At 32.4% G+C, this 23,442-nt stretch overlaps 1 protein-coding gene across 2 annotated transcripts in view; it reads left to right on the plus strand.

Moving 5' to 3' along the window:
• The window catches only part of LOC133781718 (formate--tetrahydrofolate ligase-like), a 37,310-nt gene extending 16,743 nt beyond the window's left edge, over positions 1-20,567 (plus strand). Inside the window, exons 1-5 of one of the 2 annotated variants that reach the window (XM_062220789.1) lie at positions 15,381-15,733; positions 15,827-15,976; positions 17,998-19,173; positions 19,681-19,827; positions 20,131-20,567. In XM_062220789.1, the coding sequence (XP_062076773.1) occupies positions 15,572-15,733; positions 15,827-15,976; positions 17,998-19,173; positions 19,681-19,827; positions 20,131-20,406 (1,911 nt within the window). In that variant the 5' untranslated portion in view covers positions 15,381-15,571 and the 3' untranslated portion in view covers positions 20,407-20,567. Of the gene's footprint in view, positions 1-15,380; positions 15,734-15,826; positions 15,977-17,997; positions 19,174-19,680; positions 19,828-20,130 lie in introns of those variants that run through there. The other variant, XM_062220790.1, reaches the window with a different exon arrangement.
• Positions 20,568-23,442: the final 2,875 nt, after the last annotated feature.

Genomic DNA, 23,442 nt, shown 5'->3' on the forward strand with positions numbered 1-23,442 from the left:
AAAATAAATGTATTTGCTTGCAATAGTTTAAAAGTGAAAGAATATATAAAAGAAAAAGGGAACTCTGACAACAACAATTTTTTTTGAAAAAATTTATTTAAAAAATTCCTTGCTTGCATATTAATAAATGTTTAAATAAGGACAGAGAAAAAGAGAAATCTAATAGGAAAAGAAAAACACAAAAAGAAAATTATTTGCTTCAAATATATAGTTACAAATAGAGCCTCTAAATAATTCTTCATATTTTCATGCCTCCAAATAATTCGAGTCGAGCCAGGCCAGCTCATAGGCACGGCCTATGTCATGCCGTGTCGAGCCCACTTTTAGGCCCATTTTATTATTGTCCAATCTTTTCCAAAACATTTGAAATTTATTCCCATTTGATTTTGTAACTTCCATACACATTACGAGAGTTAAAATCACATTTCTAACAGTCATATCTCTTATGACTTTGAGAAATTCAAATCAAAATATGTAATATCAAATCTACACATTATTGAGTAATATTTGAGAGTTACAAATTTGTAACTGTTTTTGTAACTCCAAAATATGTCATATTTTGGCACATACATGTGTCCAATTTTGTGACTCTCAATAATATGTTACAAGGCGTGACAAATGACATTTGTGTGACAAATTATATTATGTCACATTATTTAATCTAACATTATATTATTTAAAATAATATAACATATCCATGAGCCCAACTTGTAGTTGCACCCTTGTCGGTGTTGCAGAACTTAGGCACCAACTTCGAGTCTCGCCATCGATCTGTCAAGTGAAGAAGAAGATGAGATCCCGTCGAAGCTGCTTGGTTGCCTAGCTTATGTCGTCTCCAGCCATCGCCCAAGCCCCACACCGACCTCCAAGCTTCAATAGGACAACAACCACACACAGAAAGAAATGGAAGAAGACAATAGTGAAGAAGAAGAAAAAGACGGAATGATTTAGTTTTGGGTTTGGATTTTAAATTTAGTTTTAGTTTAGTTTACTTTATTATTTAGTTTTAAAACATTTCAAAAGTAAAAGATTTTATTTTGCTTTAATTATATTTTTGTTTATTTTAATTAAGTTTTTTTATTATTATTTTGATTATTAAATCAGATTTTAGGATTTTAAAAATAAATAAAATTAATTTATGAAATTAGTTTTAAAAACCAAATTATTAAATGGTTTTTTAAAATGATTTTAAAAAAATTAAAAATAGATTAATTTGACCCTTACACGTATACCAACAAATACACTGACATAACTAGACAAAATTACTATTTTATGGACTTTGGGACTTTACCTGCTAAAAAAAATTATTGGGTTCATGCTGAGTATTTTTCTCAAACATTGAGTACTTATGCCACAAATATCCAAAAAGCAAGTAAATTAATAAACTCTTTCCTCGCATAAATAATTTTTTTTTTGTTTGTAATAATTAATCATGTATGATGATTCTTTGTGAATTGCATAAATAATATAACTAAAATATATTAGTGATATATCTACACTTTATGAGTTTTAAACCAACTTTAAATCATACTTGTTTTTTTTGTTTCGCATTTGACACAAGAAGTCAATGATTCTTTGCACAAGGACAAAGAAAAGTGAAATATATCACAAGATAAATCAAACAAAAATAAATTTTTTAAAAAATAATTTAGAAAATTCCTTACTTGCATATTAATAAATCTTTAAATATGGACAAAGAAAAAAAGAAATCTAATAGGAAAAGAAAAACACAAAGAAAATTATTTGCTTCAAATATATAGTTTACAAATAGAGTTGCACGACCCATATTTTCGTACCTCAAAATAATTTGGGTCGGGTTGGTTCGGTCCAAATTTAAAAGAGTAAGCTCAACACGGCTCATAGGCACGATCCATGTCGTGCCATACACGTGCCATGCCGGGCCCAAATCTAGCCGGCCCACTTTTTTTATTTGGGCCCAAATTCAGGCATACTTTTAGGCCTATTATATTATTGTCAGAAAATGTGAGGATTGAAAATTGAACCTTATTGTTTGAGATATTTTTATATACTTTTCAACAATATTTTATACAAAATTATATCAAAGATTATTATTAGAATTTGAATACCTACTAATAATGTAACGCCCCAATTCTTGGGACCGTTACGGTGTGCCTTGTAAACAGTGCAAAACTCGCTAATCGAGTCGTTTGGCCAAATCGTGTAACTAAGTATGATTAGCAGTTTAGGGTTTAAACATTTTGGTTAAGATGTAACGTTTCACTAGAACGTTTAACCTATACATTGGGATCCCAAAAATATAATTTCAAAGTTTATTACAGAAAATATTTACAACATGCCGTACTAAGCGGCAAAACAGGGTTCAACCTTAGTTCCACTTTAAACCTCGGCCGTGGAGGACGAGCAGCTGCATATGTACACATCACCACCTAAGCTCTTCAACTCAAGGATGGTCCAGCTTCCTCTTGCCTTTACCTGCACCACATAGCACCCGTGAGCCGAAGCCCAGCAAGAAAACAGAATAAAGCATGATATAATATCAACAACGATCATAATAACCATTCAGGACTATCAGTCCAAGCAAATAGGTGACAATAGCCAAAAGTCACAATAATGAGCATCGCTCCTTCTAGCCATGTGACGATAGGGTCACCAGGGCTTAACTGATACATGATCCTTTCATAAGTTTGATTAGGACAGGTGCAAGGTGATTAGTCACCAACATAACCTTCCTCACGACTCTAGAGTCGAAACTATGGACAACGTCCCTTAGCCATGTGACAAACGGTCACCGGGGTCATATACCTTGGCTATAAACATCTGGTCATAGACCAGGCAAGCGCTTATAAGTTCTTCGACCCTAGGGTCGGTCTAGCATTAATGTCATAGAGCCATTCAATGCGTAATCATCGACCTTAGGGTCGGTCTAGCATTAATGCCATAGAGCCATTCAATGCGTAATTCTCGACTTTAGAGTCGGTCCCTGACTAGTCAGTGTCGATCACAAGTAAGTCATGCCACCAATCACATATTTCATGTTTCATATCCATAAACGAGGCATTTAGCATGCTTACTAAACAGGTATTAGTGCTATTAGGGCCATGCATAAACACATAAGCTCAAGCTCTGGACAATATCATACTCAGTATATAAAGCATGTCCCAATTACATGTTTCTCATGCATCATATGCAATATATCCAGCAATCCAACATGCACCAATAACAGCCATGCATGTCACGTTTATAGTCAACCAACATGCATCAAGTATAGCCATGCATGTCATACATAATAATCAACCGACATGCATCAATAATAACCCCGCATGTCATACTCAATAATCAACCAACATGCATCATAATAGCCATGCATGTCATGCATAATAATCAACTGACATACACCAGTAATAGCCATGCATGTCTCATATACACAGGGTGCAGTTTTCTTACCTTTGGTCCAAGCACAGGTTACCAACAAACGAGCCACAAGAACGATCCCGATTCCAAGCCTCTAGTGATGACCTAGTCACAACCATAATATAAAACCTCATCAAAATGAGTAATTAAATACTTCCAAACCCAACCCAAGCCTCCGGGACGTCGAATCCCACTCAACTAGGTAGTAGGATCGATCCTAGGCCCTTAGAGTTAAGTTCCCATCACAAAAACCACCATTTAGTATTTTTTTTCCCTTAAGGGCCACGGCCCTACATGGACCATGCCGCGGCCCGCCCCCCTGGCAGAGCCTCCTCCACCTTCTTCAAGCTAGGGCCGCGGCGCACAAGAACAGGGCCGCGACCCAACCTCGAACCAGCCATTTTTTCTTCGTTTTCCACTTTTAAAACCTTCCAAAGACCTATCCAAACATCACCAAATCCCAAAATCAAAGTTCCCAAACATCCCCATGATCCAAAACCCATAAAACCCAAGTCTCAAATCACCCAAAAACACATCAAAACACAAAATCCAATTCAAGCTTAAAAACTTTTAAAAACTTAAAACTTGAATTACCTCCGATTGAGTTGTTTCCAACTAAATCCTCCGGCTAATAAGCTTCTAATCTTTCCTAGGATCGCTATGCCTCGATCCTCGCTTGAATCCGAGTCCTAGAACTCAAGTTACCTTCGAAAATGCGATCGGGAGACGAAAAGGGAACTTTTTGAGAGAGAGAACGTACAAAACGTTCTTTTTATTTCTTAAAAAGGTTACTTCAAGCTTAAGTAGCTTCCAATAAAACCTAGTGCTCGGGGTCCCGAAAACACCCCCGGGAATATTATAGTCAAAACTTCCAGAATTTCCCCCTGATCTTACTAACTCCCAATTTATCACCAAATATTTATTCTCATTACCCAATAACCCGGTAATGCTCTAAATACCCCTTGACTTACTCCAAGTCAAGCTTAAATCCCGTTGTGACTTTCCCACTAGCTTACCTCCTAGGATCGTCTTGTGCTGGGTAACCCTGGCATAACCAAATAATAACAAAGCACCACGCCCATTTCACATATATGCAAAGAATGCCCGAAATGGCCAAAATATGAAAATCACCCAATTACCCAGAAATGGGTTCACATGCATATTTAATACACCTAAACATGCATATTATCATTTAATAACACAATAAAGCAATTATGGTCCTCCCGGCCTCCTAATCAAGGTCCTTAAACCTTATTAGGAAATTTGGGGCATTACAAATAAATGCTAAAAATTTGTACTCACAAATCTTAAAATAAATAATTGTAATTATAAAATTATAATTATTGAGAAAAATAATAGACTTTTATTATTATTTTAATTTATAGATAATTGATCAATAAAAATTTATTATCATTATTAATGTCAAAATATCAGACTTTTTATCGTGTCGTGCTTTCGGACTAGTTTATTCGTGCTTTCGTGTCGTGCCTTTGGGCTTGTCGTCCTCAGACCCATATCGTGTCGTACCTTGTCAATTTTTAATTCATGTCGTGCTTGGCACAAGCCTATATTTTTTTGTGTCGTGTCATACTCGTACCTCCCGGACTCATGCCGATTTCGTATCATGCTAGAAAGTCTGGCTCATATTTACAGCTCTAGTTACAAAGCGAAGAGTAAATTAAGAAAAGGAATAACACTACTATAGTAGCAATCTTTATATGATATTAAAGATCCTTTAATTTAGAGAGCCAATATTTATTATTACTTGGGCGTTTCAATAGTAATCTAGTGTTACACTTGCAATGTATGTAATTTGATCATATAAAACAAAAGTAATTACCGATAGCGATATATATAACTTTTTACACTCAAAGTTAAATATACATATTAATTAATGTTGGATTATTTATATATATATAAATCATTACATCAATATGTGATCAAATTTATTTATGTATTTAAATGTGTATTTCGTCACTATTACAAAAATTGTATGTAGGGATGTTCAAATATTGGTTGTAATTGTAAGCCATGTTTGACGCATTTGGGATGTTATTTAGGACTCATTTAACTCCAAACGTCCATTGTAATACAAGCCACTTGTCGTGAAACAGCACCAATCGTTGCCAGTTAACCGATATCCACTATGATTAAAAATTACGAAAAATCTTAATTTTAGTTGCAATAAATTTTGTTACTAAAGAAAATTCATCTTATTTATGTCATCACTAAAATATATGTGACTAAAAGTATTAATCACAAAAATATTAGTCACAAAAATCACAATTTATTATCACTAAATGTATTTTTTGTCACAACAAACTTTATCATTAAAATATATAGTCCCAGAATTTACTTAGCTAGTTAGATAGTAGTAGTAGTAGTAGTAATAGCTAGTAATAGTAGTAGTATTATCTTTATGATTGTGGATTTTTGGTTCAGACCGGGATTTATTTGGACACTCATAGTAACACTTGTAGATTTTCTAAGTTTAACCTATAGTTTAAGAATATTAATTTTAACCTAAGGTTTGATTAATATGACTGATATTGATGGTGATATTTATTATATTATAAGGTTTAGATAGACCCAATAAGATAGTAACACTTATCATATGTATGATTATTAAGAAATTATTATTTTAATGATAAAATAAGATAAATATAAGACTTAGTCTTCACCAAAATCTGATAGGAGCATGACATTTATCACAATTTTATTTATTTGTGGATTATGTTGATATTTAGATAATTAAATAGATTTTTCGTAACTTTAGGGTACTGTAACTTCAGACCTGTTTTTGACCTAGTTATATTAGGAATTTCGAAAAATAGTATTTCTTAAACGTTGTAGATAATTTAATGAGCTTTCTAACGGTATAAAGAAAGTCCAAATCGGAGTTTTACAGCTCCAGATATGTTGATTTTACTGAAGGGGAGTTTAGAGTTACGAGATTTAGGGAGTTAGAAGTTAGGATTCTATTTGTTTTTATTATTTTAAAAATCAAGCTTTGAATCCTTAAATCTCTGAAAAATTTGAACAATTCCTAAGCCTTTGGGGGATTATAAGCTTAATCATTTTTAAGCTTACCAAACACTTGAGAAGTAAGGTTTATAATACATTTCGGTTCAAGGTTTAGATTGATCATAGAAGTACTCAAGGTATCCCAAACTCTAGTCCATTTCAGTATTATTTTCTTTAAAGTTCTCATAGTCTTCTACTCAGCCTTCTAACCTATTCTTTATTTTGGTTAGGAAATCTAAGAACTTGCACATAAGTTTTTGGTAAGTATTTTTCCCAATGGTATAGTCCTCCCATTCCTTTCATTTCCATTTTCTTCAATATACTCACCTTATTATAAATGGTTTTTAGGAGTGTTCCAAGGTCCCAAATCAGTTCTCATATCCCGGTTATTTTGGTAAGGAAAATAGGATATGATTTTTGTGCTATATGTTTTACATGTTATCTTATGGTTTTTATGTTATGAAATATGTTATGACATGTATGTTTGTAGGTTTGGGCATATGACTCATATGACTAACAAGCCCAAAATAGATTATGGGCATATGACCTGCTTAGCTAGTAGGACTCCACTAATCTAATGGGCATATGACTTGTTTAGTCTATGGGACCCTAAGTAATAATGGCCATGTTACAATTTGTAACAGTTTTGTAATCGCATGTTACAATTATCTATTTAGTCTGTAAATGTTGTTTACAAAATTGTAACATATGGTTACAAACTTGTAAATTTCAGTTACAAATTTGTAGACTTTGGTTACAAAAAAACTATATTGTTACAAATTTGTAAACATTGTTTACAAAAAAAAGTTTCGTATTTACGATTATATCACTCCATATTTTTGTAATTTTTTTCAAATTCGTTATTTTTAGTATTTTTTTGGGACATGGAGCGAAATGACTCTTAATATTGTGTGAAAGTAAGTAAATGTCCTATTTTTAATTTTGCAGTAAAATAGCCTAATCATCTATTTAATATCACATATTACCAAATATACCATTTAACAAATTACTATTTTATTCTAAATATTTTAATATTATGGTATATGTATATTAGTTTTGTTTAATTAGTTTTTATTTTAAAGTTATTTTGATTTTTTTTGTTTTTTATGAGTTGTTGAATGATATAACATACTACAAAATATATATACTGAGTTGAAAAATAATATACCATCAAAACTTACAAAATTATTACTCAAAAAAATATATATACTATGCTAACAAAATTATATACTACCATTAAAATGTATATACCATGATACAAAATTATATACTACCACTATGTATAATAAAATAGAAATTAAGTATCACCCAAAAAAAATTATATACTATACCACAACAAACATATACACTAATTGGAAAATAATATACCAACAACCTATAAAAATCTTAAAAAATCAATATAACTTTAAAATAAAAACTAATATACATATACCACTATATTAAAGTCATACAGTCATAAATAAATTATAAAAAACGTAATTTAGGTAATCAACAATGTAAAATAGTCATTTATCTACAATTTTAAAAATAAGAACATTAGCTTCTTGATCGCTTTATTTTGAGACATTTCCTATAATTTCTCTATTTTTTTTTAAATCTTAGGTAAATATGTGAATTTCCCTTTTAAAGCTTGTATTTTCCTATAAAAATCTTTTTTTAAATATGTATAGACTAATAGAACAATTCTCATACAGATATCACAGTAATATTTTAAGAATGGATTCTAAATTGCACTTATGGAAAAACTTAAATCCTAAATAATATTAACTAAGATTGTATGTAATTACTATATACTTAAAGCAACAAAAGTGAGTCTATCTCCTAAAAATTTAATTAAAAAAAAAGTTTACAAAAGTGAGTGCACTTATTATATCAAAGTTATTATTATCTGTGTGACCATTCTTTATGTTCATTTATCTCATTTTTTTGTACAAGTATTCTTCCCGCCACACTAAAATAAAAGTTATTTCATAAATTATAGCGCAAAGAATTATTTTTCCTCATCACTTTCTCTTTTGTCTTCTTTTATGTAAATAATTATTAATCGTATTCAACAAAATGTAAAGTAAATAATAAAAAAACAATTCTATTATTAATTAATAAATGAAATCAATTTTTAAATATATATACTTTCATTAACTGTGGTAATGATTAAAATAGTAGAATTTGAAGAAATATTATCTTGAGAGAAAACATAAAGTGTGTTATAAAATTAAAATTATAGTTTGGACCCAATAAACTACATTAAAAAAAAATCGAAAACTAAAGAGTGTAGAAAGTTTTAATTGCTTGGCCAGAAAATAAATTCCTAAGAGAAATTTAATTTGACAATAATAAATATACAACTTTTTTTTTGAGAAAATTAAAACTTCATTAATTAAGAACAAATGTCCCTCAATAACAGAGAAGATATATCAGGAGAAAGATGACTCTCCTTAACAATACGATTAGGAAAATAATAGGAAGCTCTAGCAAATGAATGAGCGACACTATTAACATATTTTTACAAAAAATAATGAAACATTATTGAAGTTGTGCAACAAATATTAGTGGTCATCTAAACAAGATTTTGCAAGAATCATATAATTCAAATAAAAAAATAGAAACAATTTAATATAAGGGAATAGAAGTAATAAAATAATTAATGCATTCAAGATCTCATGTCTAAGGTTTTGAAATAATTCTTTAACCTAAAAAGAAACTACTCCATAATCAAATTCATGGTCACAAACATACATATTTAATGAAAATAAATAAGTTTTAGAGAAGACAGAAAAAGTAGATTGAACAATGTAGATGATGATGTCTTTTTTTCTCATTTGCCGCTATAGACTCTAAAATTTGCAATCCAAAGTTATTCTAAAAGTTAACCCTAACCCATTTTATAGGCCCTTAAAAATACCACTACTATAAAAAAATGTATTTAGGACACTTTTTTAAGGCACTTACCTAGATGCAAGTCTTAAAAACATCTCCTGGACTTTTTAGGGCTCGCGTTGCGAATCCTTAAAGAATTCTTTGAGGGCTTGCGGAGTGAGTCCTAAAAACTGATGTGTGTCCTAAAAATTTGATTTGTTTTTTTAATATACACCTCTTGGACTTTTTAGGGCTCACATTGCGAGTCCTTACGCGAGCCCTAAAAACTGATGTATGTCCTAAAAGTTTTATTTGTTTTTTTAATAAACACCTATTTGACTTTTTAGGGCTGGGGTTGCGAGTCCTTAAAGAATTTTTTGTAATAATAAAATTTTGAATAGTACTTATATATATCATGAAATATAGTTTGGTGTGGTGGTTTGCTACCCATTTAAGTAGGTTTAGGGTTCCAATCTCATCTTTACAATTTTGATTTTTTTTAAAAAAAACAATATATATGGAGTTACCAAGTTTCAAACCTTCGCCCTATAAGTTAAGTCTTTACCATTTCACCAACACATCTTATAGATAAATATTTCTATCATAATATACACACTTAATTGATTGGAGCTTTAAGTTAGAATTAAGTAGTTTAGGGTTTATTTTTTCAGATCTAACAACTACAAAGAAAAAGAAGAGAAGGGTTCGGGGGTCGGGTGGTGGGCGATGGGGGTGGCTAGGGGGCTGGGCTCGGGATTGGCTAGGGTGCTCAGTCGACGACGCAAGGAGGGGTTCGAGGCTGGGCTGGGTTGGGTCTGGGTCGACGATGCAAGGAGGGGCTCGGGCAGGGAGGGGCGCAGCTCGGGAGTCGGGTGGTGGTCGACGGTGTAGGGGCGTGGCTCGGAGGCTGGGTCGACGGCTAGGGGGCTCGGGACTAGGCTAGGCTGGGGGTCGGGTGGTGGTCGATGGCGCAGGATGTGGGTTCGGGTGGGGGTCGACAGCAGCTGGGCTGGGCTCGGGGTTGGCTGGGGGTCGGGTGGTGGGCAACGACAGCAAGGACGGTAGTAAGGACGGCGACTTAGGTGGTGGGTGATGGCGGCAGGGGCGTCGGGTGTAACATGCCGGCCTTGATGGCATGTTACAAGCTAGGATGGCGTTCGGTCAGATGCGCACGCAAGGGTGCAGGCTGGTGAGCATGCTAATGCCTAGTTTGTAAGGCAGTGGCATTTTCGTAAATATCTTCAATATTGCCCGGAAATGGACGGGACTTGGTAGGTTCCATATTGAAGGGTCAATGAGCTCAATGGTATGATCAGATTTGGGAGATTCGGAGAATTGGTGAGCTGGAAGCCAAATATGTCTCCCAAGCGAAAATCATATATGTTCCTGGTAGAAGGCTAAAAGCTCAGAAGCCTCTTTGTAGGGGGAGCACCTGGTGTCAGCTCTCCACCACCCCCTGGCGCAGGTGCGTCAAGTGAGCTACTACTAGTTGGGAGGACTAGTAGGGCGGGCATATGAGGACCACGAGGGGACTCATATGTCTCCATGAGTAGGAGTACTCATGGACATTACCGGGCCGCCCCGGTAGTGCGTCGAAGTGTGCTGCCAGAGGTTTAAGGGTACGGTTCCCTTGGCTTGCCGGGATGTCGCTTGCATGGAACGTGGCCCAAACCTTCGAGAGATGTCATGGCGCGCCATGGCCATGAATCTCTACACGAAATGGCACGGGAAGTCATTCGTGGGACTTGTTAGCATGCAAGCATTGGAGGGTGCACTATGCTTGAGCAGGACAGAGGTCCAGTGTGTGCTACTAGTCTGGTAGCCAGTCTCGAGGGCCTGCCAACATGCACGATGGTATGGTGCCTTGAGGATTGGACCATGGACGTATGGGAGTCCTTGGTCTGTGACGTGAGCTAATCGGATAGTATCGAATGGGACATTATGGGAGGTGTTGGCACGTCAGCTTGGTGTTGGCTCTTGGCCACACATGCTATCTTGACTTGCGAATGTCTGGGTGAGCATCGGTGTTGGGATTTGCCTTGCCATAGTGAGAACCTATGGATAGTGTGAGTGTCTTGGCTAGATAGCCTTGATGCATGTGTTGCGCTCATAGATGCTTGAGAGCATGACTCAGTGAGAGTTGTTCGAGAGACGGAAGTGTGCAAAGGCACACGGCCGCGCGAAAAATGTGCTCATTGTTATTCGAATGGTTGGAAGGCTGACATTGGCTCAGAGGAGTCAAGGTGCCGCACGGGCATTTCCGCTGTCAAAATGTCAGCCCGTGACATCGGGCATGTATTTTTTTTTTCATTAAACATTTTTTTATTAATAATTATTTTATATTTAAATTATGTATATCGTATTGAATTTTATTTTGGGTATATTATGTTTTATGTTTTTAGGATATAGATTACCAATTTCAGATTAAATATTTCATCGTTTTGAAATATTATGTGGGGATAATTTTTGAATTTTTATTTCTAAAAATCTGAAAATTATAGTAATTGTATATATATATATATATATGTAACACATTCCTTAAACATATATATGACACTAATTAACAAAAAAATAAAAGTATCATTTAGGTTTTGAAAAGTTGCCATCATAACAATATTTGTAGATATTTTATTGTTGGATTGATGAGAAGGTGTCAAAAAGTAAATACATGATTTATTATTTAAATTATATTCATGTGAAATTTTACAAAATTAAATATAATGTTGATATAAATATATAAGTTAATATTTTGATTGGTCTTAAAGTATTGGATTAGTAGTTGGCTTGCGAGAGGTATGTTGTATTTGATTTTTTTTTTTTTTTTTAATATAAATTGTATAACTTTAGTGGAGTTTGGATATCTTAGATATTCATCCGTAATGAAGTAGGTTATGAGAATTCCGTGTGCTGCGGTGATAACGAAAGGTTGAAAACTTGCATGTATTAGTGAAGTAGGTTTTGATAATTTTGTGTGCTGCAGTGATATATGGATGAAAACATGTGTATTGTTTGTGTTGATTGTGACAGATGACTAGGCTAGTAAATTATGGGAAGTGTTGTCCGATTTTCTGTTTGATTTACTTTTATACTTCAATGTTTTCTTTTAAAAAATTTAATGACAATACTCCTATAAATGATATCGCAATGAATATGTTGTCACACTTGGACTGAGACATTGGTAGCAAGAGAGTTGTATAACAATTGTGAGTAAACTTATTTATTTACACTACAATAAAAACCTAATTATAATTTTTCATGTGGTGGTGTATTATAATGTGATTTTTCATGTTTGAGGGATGATTTTAGAAAGAAATTCATGGCAGTCAATCCTTACTTTGGAAAGATGGTGACGAGGGTGAGTACAAGGACAAGAAGAACAAAGATATGTTGTTTGACAATGAATTTAGTGTTTTATTTTATTTGTAATTTTTATTAGAGTAAATGATTCTTGTTTGAGTGGTTAATTATTTACTTTGTAAATCTAGTTATATATTTTTCAAGGTCAAGACGATTATGTTTATAGACAAGGCTATATGATTTTTGAGTTAAGTAGTAGTGTTATATTTGTTCCAAAATTTATTTGATTAGATTTGTAAATACTTTGTATAAATTTTGTTATTTTAATCTATAATATTTTAGATTAATTTTATGTAAATGTTTCATTTAAATCATAATTTTTAATTTAAAATAACAATAAATAATTTTTTGAAAATAAAAAATATAACTTTTAAGGGCACCCAAAAAGAGCCCTAAAAACCTTACTTAAAGGCACTCAGTAGGATCTTTTAGGACACACAGACATTCTTTTAAGACTCGCGGACATGCGAGTACTAAAAAATCACAGTTAAGGCTCTCAAATAGAGGACTCGCGCCCCGCGAGTCCTAAAAACTTTTTCAGAGCTCGCTAAAAAACCATTGTTTTGTAGTAGTGTACATTTGAAATTTAAAATTTAATGCTGAATTTCCTAGAAAATCGGGCGTCGGTCGCGGCCTGAAACATTGCTAGCCGCAATCGCTGGTCTCTATTGGTGTGGCCGCGGCCATAGGTTTTTTTTTGTTTTTTTGTTTTTCTTCAACTGTAGCCACTAACGGTATTTTAACCATAACTTCTTCGATATAGCTCAAAATTAAACAATTCAAAAAGCTATGGAAAATTAATAAAAATATCTAAAACTTGTAATTGTATAAAGATTTCCAAAAGAGTATTGAAAAATTATCAAAATCAAGTGTGAAGTTTCAGACTTGTAATTCCAAGCATAACCATTGTTTGTAAAACATCTCAAATTCATTCTTTTTCATCCAACTGTCTTGAAAATCCTAAAAACACAGAATAAACTAATTAAACATATACAAATAAATAATCAAGTGCATAATCATAAAAGAATAATGAATTAAAAATAGACAAATTTGATACTATTAGATATCATTAATTCACTAGTAAAAAATTAATTTATAAACATTTTATAATATTATAGGCCTCAAATATTCAGTTTCAGAATTAACCCTTAAGAAAAAAATTATTCAATCTTCTAAGAAGATGTTAGGAGTGGTGCCCTTGAAAGCATATATATTGGACAATGATTTATGAAATAAAGAATTAATTTTTTTTTTTGCATTTATTGATTGTTTGTTATTATTATTATTTTGAATAATATTATATGAATATCAGATAATTTCTAAATTCGTTATTGTGACTACAATCTTGTTATTATTCAAAAAAAAATTTGGTTTCTGTCAAGCTTAATTTTGTATAGATTCTAAATATTGTGATGGTGTAATCTCACCTCCCCCAACAAGTTTTGAGTAAAAGCTTAGAAAACAGTTCTCCATAATTTATTTTATACAATAATTATGTGTCCCCTAAATGAATATAACACAGTCTATATATAGGATTGGTATCAGACTTCTTCTCCTATAATTTTAAAAGAGAAGTTACAAAATATCTAATTTAGGTTCAAAATACAAAAAATAGTTATATCTGTAAATATCTAAATAGTTTCCTACAAAAATGGAACCATTATTTAAATATTTATTATCCATCCTTTTTGATGTCTTTTGACGCACTTTCAAGCCGATCTTATTGACTCTTCGAGCTGATATAATAACTGATTTTCGAGTCAATCCTCTTACTTTTGCTCGAAAGATCTCAAAATTATTTCGAGCTAATACACTATTATATTAATGTTTAATGACAACTCTTATTTTCGAACATATCACTCATCTCATTCGAGCTATGCCCACTTATCTCGATACCAGGACTAACAATAATAAACAAGCTCAATCTAATATTTATTTGAACCAAAATTGTGTATTTCGAAATTTGGATTAATCAAATCCATAATATCATTAAAAATCCGAAAATGTGCTTAAAAATTAAAAACTCATGTTATCTTTTAGATAACCCTCATGAATTGGCACTAAATAACAATTATGTTTTTATTAGATGAAAAGATCTTAATACCAATTATTAGATTTAAAATAGATGACGAGCAGACAAAGATACAAATCATTAACAATAATACTCGTGTTATCTTTGATGAGAATAACAATAATACTAAATTATGTCATAATAATGTATTTAATCAAGGGTAGTTAACCATTTGGTATCTTGTGTCTTTATAAAATATTATTTTGGTATCCTTTGTTTCTAATAATACTCATATGTTATCCTATATTTTAAAATCGTACATATTTGGTACCCTAAACTCAAATTTAATTAATAAAATTTTATCAATTTAATCAAACTGCTGTCAATTATGTAAGTTCCAAATTTAAATTTAATTACCTAATTACATATAACTGATAACAGTTTGATCATATTGACAAAATTTTATCAATTAAATTTGAATTTAGGGTATCAAATATGTATAATTTTAAAATATAAAATATCATATAAATATTATTAAAAACAGAGAATACCAAAATGATACTTTACAAAATCACAAGATACCAAATAAGTAAATGGTCTTTAATCACTATAAAATCTGTAAAAGCACATGTGTTTCTGATTCGAGTTACCAGGTCGACATGCATAAGAAGAAAAAAGATTATAATAATAACGAAGCACATCCCACACTCGAATCAAAGCTCTCCAAAAAAATATAAAAAAATCGAAGAGACAAAGGTCACTCACTCACTCATTCACTCACCGACTCACTCACTCACTCATGGAGGAGGAACAGTGAACGAAAAGTTGACTTCTTCTCTTCTCTCCATGAGAGCTTGATTAATTGATCGAGCCAAAAGAGCTTCATATATATATATATATATATTTGAATAACCCAGAAAAAGATTAGTGATGGGTTATTCCAAGACTTTGAGGAAGTTGGAGGTGGCATCTCCTGTCCCAGATGACATCGACATAGCCAACGCGGTTGACCCTTTTCACATCTCTGAGATTGCCAAGGAGCTCAATCTCAGTCCTCATCACTATGATCTTTATGGAAAATACAAGGCCAAGGTTATTCATTTTCATTTCATATTGTCTTGTTTATTTGATTTGAGCTTATTTGAGATTTATGTTTTTGTTTTTCTCTTTAATCAATATATATAGGTTTTGCTTTCTGCGCTTGATGAGCTTCAAGGATCTAAAGATGGGTATTATGTTGTGGTTGGGCGAATTAGTCCAACACCCCTTGGAAAAGACAAGTCTGCCACTACTATTGGACTTTGTCAAGCTTTGGGTGCTTTTCTTGACAAGAAGGTAAATTCTTCTGTTCTTCATTTATATATACAATATATAATAAATACACCTCTTTCACTATAAGGTTCTCGTTGCTTTTCTCCATTGCTTAGTGAAATTAGTTTGTTGGTAGTAAAACTTGAATTGGTTTTTCAATCACTACACAATTCTAGATAGATAAGTAAAAAGATTATGTATGAATAAACCAATTTGAGTTTGGGGTGAAATTTGTTTGAACTAGGTATTACTTATTGAGGAATTTACATGAAATATATAAGGGAAAATTTTCTAAACTTTGATAAATATGACATTTTTTTGGTGTGCATTTTATATGGTGTTTTACGTTTTCTTACTTTTTTATGGAATTTGTTTTACCATATTTGTGTGATAATTTGGTAAATATAAGATTATTTTGGCTAATTTTGAATTTTTGTGAGGGTATTTCAGTAATTACAGGTATTATTTTTAATTTATTTTTGTGTTCAAATATTGAAAAACGTTTTGTTTTCTTCTATTATTTATCTTCTTCAATCAACATTTTCTCTACTGTAACTGGTTACCATTATCAGAACAATTTTGATTTTTTTTGTGGTAGTGATCATTTGTCATTGTCAATTTTTTTAGTGATGTGCGGTGTAACGCCCCACGTCACTATGGCTGCTTCCTGGAATGACCCTACAAACCAACACGAGTCTTGTGACGTGGGGCGTTACATGTGGTAACTGGTTATATCTATAAAAATCATTTTTATTTTGTAAGTGGTGTTGTAGTAACCAGTTGCGATGGTAACTAGTTACCTAGCCAAACCTGAAAACAAATAGGATTCAAACACAAAAAAATCTAAAATGATCATAATCGTAATTGGTTACAACTAGGTTTGAAAAAAAATCAGACTTGAAAAAAAATAATTACGATGGTAACTGGTTACGTATCTAGACTTGGAAAGAAAATCAGATCTAAACAAAAAAAAAATCTAAATTGATCGTTATTGTAGCTAGTTACAGCTAAGTCAGAAAAAAAAAATCAAATATGAATAAAAATACTTAGTGGCCATAGTACCTGGTTACTTAAATAGGTTTGGGAAAAAAACATATTTGAACAAAAAAACATAAACAAATCGTGATGGTAACCGGGTTACAGTTAGGACTGAAAGAAAAAAAAATCATATCTAAAGTGCAAAATCATATTTCAAATGCAAAATCAAATGTGAAGAAGATTAAGAGCAACAAGAATAACCAAAAGAATAACATTAAAACTAGAAGAAGAAGAAGAAGAAGCAAAGGGTGGTGGAGATGCATCATCACGGGGGTTGAGGGGTTGCGTCTCCGATGGAGGGCGGAGGTGGTGTCTTCGGCAGAGGGCTGAGAAAAAAGAACTGGGGAAGGAAAGATTGAGAAAGGAGAACATGAATAGAGATAAACGTGAGAGAGAAAACAAAAAATGAAGAGAGATAAACATGAGAGAGAAATGAGAGGATGAGAAAGTGTGAGAGAGTTTTGTATAAAAGTATGTTATGTTATTTTTTATATTTTGTGCGATTCCCATGTTTTAAACATTTTTTTTAATTCACCATATTTTGTAGCATTTCTTTTTTGCCCATAAATATAAAAACTCATCTATTTTTTTCCTTATTTAAGTAAACTTATCTTAGTTACTCTTGGAATTGGGCTTGAGCAACTGTTGAAATTAGCCAGCTTACAGTCATGTAGTAGTATCCTCACTTTTATTAACGTATGATGAATATTGACATTAAAAGGCTAACTTTTTAATCTTTTGAAGAGGAGAGAACATGATTTGGGTTGTGTGAAACTCTGTTGAATGGTCTCTGAGTATTGAGTTATGTATTGTAATCCATATTCTGTTTTAGACCACATGTGGTTTTATGGCACTTTCATTCCTATGCCTAACATGGGATTCTATCAAAGGCAATAGGAAATGAGTTTTCATTTGATGTTCGGTGCATAGCCTGTGGGATTTGTTTCATATGATTTCAAATAATTGTTCTGACACAGAAATCACCAAACATGGATAATCTATTTCAGGTCGTTACATGCCTCCGTCAACCATCACAAGGACCAACATTTGGAGTCAGAGGAGGTGCAGGAGGAGGTGGTTACTGTCAAGTGATCCCAATGGATGAGTTCAATCTTCATCTCACTGGAGATATTCATGCAATAACAGCTGCAAACAATCTTCTGGCTGCTGCCATTGATGCTCGGATTTTTCATGAGGCAAGCCAATCAGATAAGGCTCTCTTCAACAGGTTATGCCCCCTAAACAAGGAAGGACAACGCAGCTTTAGTAACATCATGTTTAGACGTCTGACAAAGCTTGGAATCACAAAGACCAAGCCCGAGGATCTCACACCAGAAGAAGTTAAAATGTTTGTTAGGTTAGATATTGATCCAGAAACTATAACATGGAGAAGAGCAATGAATATAAATGACCGCTTCATGAGGAAGATTTCTATTGGCCAGGGGTCCGAAGAGAAAGGAATGGTGAGAGAAACAGGATTTGATATTTCCGTTGCCAGTGAAATAATGGCAGTTTTGGCCCTTACAACATCTTTAGCTGATATGAGAGAGAGGCTTGGAAGAATGGTGATTGGTAACAGCAAGGCTGGTGATCCTGTAACTGCTGATGATCTTGGTGTGGGAGGTGCATTGACTGTCCTCATGAAGGACACAATCAACCCTACTTTGATGCAGACGCTTGAAGGAACACCAGTTCTTGTTCATGCTGGCCCTTATGCAAATATTGCTCATGGGAATTCCTCTATTGTGGCTGATAAGATTGCACTGAAATTGGTGGGACCAGGTGGGTTTGTAGTTACTGAAGTAGGTTTTGGAGCTGATATTGGTGCCGAGAAGTTCATGAACATAAAGTGCAGATATAGTGGTTTAACACCTCAGTGTGCAGTTATTGTGGCAACAATAAGGGCTTTGAAAATGCATGGTGGTGGTCCAGCAGTTGTTGCTGGGATGCCCCTGGACCATGCCTACTTGACAGAGAATGTTGGTCTAGTTGAAGCAGGTTGTGTGAATTTGGCCAGGCATATAGCAAACACAAAATCTTATGGTGTAAATGTTGTTGTTGCTGTGAACAAGTTCTCAACTGATGCTAAATCTGAGTTAAACGCAGTCAGAAATGTTGCATTAGCAGCTGGGGCATATGATGCTGTCATTTGTACACACCATGCCCATGGTGGCAGAGGAGCTGTAAGTTACTATAAGCATTAACAGAGTAGTACTATTAATATTTCTATTAACTCACTGGTTTTCTCCTCAAAATTCATATGTGATTAGTTGATTATCTTGTTATTCAGAATATATGCACCCTTTCTATGGATAGGTAGGTCCTTGTCATGTTCAGAAGCTTGGTCTTTTGTTCCGGGCACAAAATATTGTCCTAACTTGAAATATTTATAATTTTGGAACTTTTCTGCTTTTCTTGGCTAACAATAATGTCCCTCTTGATTGAATTGATGCTGAACCTAGTAGTAGATTCTGACAACTTGGGGTTTAATCCCAGATTCTGTCCTTTGGCTGAGCAAGATCATGTATAGGAAAGCAATGGATTAGCCAGTGAATCCAATAATTCAATTTTTGTTAACTGATTTTGCGATGTTTAATCTGCTTTATATGTTCATCTTCTTGACGTAACAGATGATATGTGTGTGTGTATAAATGATTTCTATAACTAATAAACTTATTTATGATGTTCAGGTAGACCTAGGCATTGCTGTTCAAAAGGCCTGTGAGAACCTTACACAACCATTCAAGTTTTTATATCCTTTGGATATCAGTATCAAAGACAAGATTGAGGCTATAGCAAGATCATATGGTGCCAGTGGTGTTGTATACTCAAAACAGGTAAGCTTCTACAACATTTTCATATCATGTAAATCTTTTTGATTTAAGAATTTCTGTTCAAAGATTAATTAATAACGGATGTGAGAACCCAAACAAACATGATTTCAGACTAAAGGAAGGTTCTCTTTAAGAATGAAACAATGTTTTGTTAAGAACAAAACTTCTGAATTAAAGAGAAGGTTTGTGATTTTGTGTTATTCTACAAATTCTCCTAGTGATATAATATACTGTGATTGTAGATGAAGTTCATGGCAAAGTTTACATGTTTAACTCATGAAATAAAATTTTCTTTTGCCTAAATAGGCAGAGAAACAGATTGAGATGTACAGCAGGCAAGGGTTTTCAGGTCTTCCCATCTGCATGGCCAAGACTCAGTATTCATTTTCACACAATGCAGCTGAGAAGGGAGCCCCCAGCGGCTTTGTCCTACCGATAAGGGATGTGAGGGCTAGTATTGGGGCTGGATTCATATACCCTTTGGTGGGAACAATGAGTACAATGCCAGGACTTCCTACAAGGCCACGCTTCTACGAAATCGATCTCGACACCACTACTGGAAAGGTTATTGGTCTCTCTTGAACAAGGCCTCTATACTTCGGCCAAAGTTTGGATCAAGGGCAGACTTTTCACTACCATGGTTTGATGGTTTTGCTGAAATCTTATCATGCTATATTCCATCTGTCTTGTATAACTAAACATAGTTTTTTTTTCTTCAAATAAAAGAAGCATGTTAAATTTGAGTCTTGAATGCTTATAATCTTAATCATGAACATTTTTGAAAGGTTTAAGTTAACTGTATAACTGCATTCCTTTTTGAAAGGTTGTGCTAGTGATAGTCAGAAGCTGATATGTGTAATAGCATTACTGCTAAATGCCAATAGATAAATTCTCAAAGAAAATATCAGCTTATTTCACTAATGATGAGTTGGTTCAATTTGATAGAATATAACATAAATTAAGATAAACTAAATATTTGTATTGTGAGATTGTATTTTAATTCAGTATTTTTACTGCCTGTACTTCTTATTAATTCACTTATTATTACCATTAATTGTGCAATCACCAGTACTCTTTCTACATGGGTGTTGATGATGCTTTGGTACCTCAGAAACTTGTCTCTGATACTATAACAGAGAAGTAAAAACCTATCTATATAGAAGAAATTGTATTCTATACATAGAATGAAAATTACAATTCAGCTTATATAAGTTGTTGGAATACAAGGGTAAAATTGGAGAAACCAAAGATAACTTAATGAACCAACTTAACCAAACAAAATAGTGTTTAACAGATTCTGTTATTGGTTAAACAATTAATTCTAAGATATGTTAAAGTGTGTTTTTGAATTTAATATAAAAGGTGAATTTTTAACTACTTCTGAAATTTTCTCCCTCCTCACTTTCTTGTTTAAGAATTTTTAAGGATTACACTCTTGTTGAGAAAGAGTTACAAAAATGGAGATACAAGGATGTGATCAGATCAATAGGAATTAAATAGTTATATTTTCCCAGAAAATTAAAATGCTGAGATTTCCTCTATCAGCTGGCCCAAAATATCATTCAAGCTTTGAACAAAGCAGCAATCATAGGTTCTTTGAAGAAGATTCTGATTACTTGTGAGAAAATCTTCTTCTAACGGCAAACCTCTTAAGATGTTCTACCTAATTTGTTTGTGGTGGGTGGTAATAGGTACTCAAGGTACCTATATCTCCAGCTAGCTTTCTCTATAATGAAGGTAAGATTCAATTTTTTTTAGTGTTCTATCTTGGGTTTTGCAATGTAGTTATGATATAATGTGTTTGTTGTTTTATGTTTCATTAAATTTTGCATGGTTGGCATGTTTGGTTACCCTAGGGCCCATTACCTTTATTCCTTCCAAATATGATGCCTGAAGAGAGTCTACAATGTTCAATAATAGGATTTTTTTTTTTGGAAAAATTATACATAGAATATTATATTTAAAAAAAATAAAAAATACGGAATTTTACAAAAATACATCAGTTTGTTATAGTTTTGTAATTGCTTGTTACAATTTTCCATTTAGTTTATAAATGTTGTTTATAAAATTGTAACATATGGTTACAAACTTGTAAACTTTAGTTACAAATTTGTAAATTTTGGTTAAAAAAAACTGTGTAGTTGCAAAACTCTGCATTTGTAATTATATGCACCTCCCTATTTTTGTAATTTTTTACAAATTTTATATTTTTAGTATTCTTTTAGACCCTTAGGTATTTTTGTGAATTTCTTTTTTTTTTTTTTAAGAAGGCTAGTAGCATCAGGTCAAGAATCCAACTACAACGCACTCATTGAATTTAATATTTTTCTTCATTATTTTTACATTTGATTTCACATATATTGCTAAGATGGCAAGATATGAAAGGTCTAAACAACTATAATTTTGCGCCTTTAAGTTTGAGGAATGGTTAAAGTGGCGGCAAGCTGTTGCTAAGAGTGGTAATATTTGAAAGTTGTGGGGTTTAATTGTGGTAAAAATCCACAATCTAATTTGTTTTTTTTTGTTGCCCTAGTGTCCTTAATCTCAAAATTTTGGCATTTAAATCTCAACCTGTCAAATAGTTTGAATTTGTAATTTTTTTAGGAAATTTATTTATTTGGTATCCTGTATTTTTGTAAAGTGTCATTTTTGTACTCTCTATTTTCAATAATACTCATATGGTAACCTGTATTTTAAAATCATATATATTTGATATCCTACACTCAAATTTGATAGATAAAATTTTGTCACTGTGACCAAGCTGCCATCAGTTATATGTAATTAAGTAATAGAATTTAAATTTGGAATTCATATAATTAAGAGCAGTTTGATTAAATTAGTAAAATTTTATAAATAGTTTAGGGTACAAAAAATGTACGATTTTAAAATACATGATACTAAATATGTACGATCTCAAAATACAAGGTACCAAATAAGCATTATTGTAAACATATGATACTAAAATAATATTTTGCAAAAATACAGGGTACCAAATTATTACTTGTTACCCATTTTTTAATCCAACTTTTTGTTAAACTAAACTTTTGTAGCAAAAATCTCCTTCCTAACATACTTTTTGCACTTTGGTCCCGAAATCTAAAATTTATGATTTTTTTTTTTCAAAATAAAAGATTACTTTAAAGTTCATTAAAAAAAAAAGATATCTCTTTACATTTTCTTTTAATTTTTCTCTACAAATTAAGATTCAAATTTTAAAACAAAAAAAAAACAACAAATCAAATCATATTAATAAAAAGCAAATCATACATTAGACAAGAAATCAAAATATATGAATAGAATACACGCTTTAGTTTCTTACTAATTTTATACAAATCTCTATAAAATAGATACTAATTTTATTAAATAATTACGAGAAAATTACTACATCTAGGCAGTGATTTTTTTAATTTATTATTTCTTTAAACCAATGGTTTATACCATATGTATTATTTCTAATTTAATTTTATGATAGACTCTCTATTTTAAAAAAGAGTGATGATACATGTAAAAAAAAAAAGAGTGAGATATGTGCACTTAAAATATGCACTCAAATATTACATGACAATGTTTTTTAAAATAGTGGATCTCAATTTTAAAATAGTAGGACCTACTGTTTTA

Source organism: Humulus lupulus, chromosome 6, assembly GCF_963169125.1.
Source record: "Humulus lupulus chromosome 6, drHumLupu1.1, whole genome shotgun sequence".
Taxonomy (NCBI): Eukaryota; Viridiplantae; Streptophyta; class Magnoliopsida; order Rosales; family Cannabaceae; genus Humulus; species Humulus lupulus.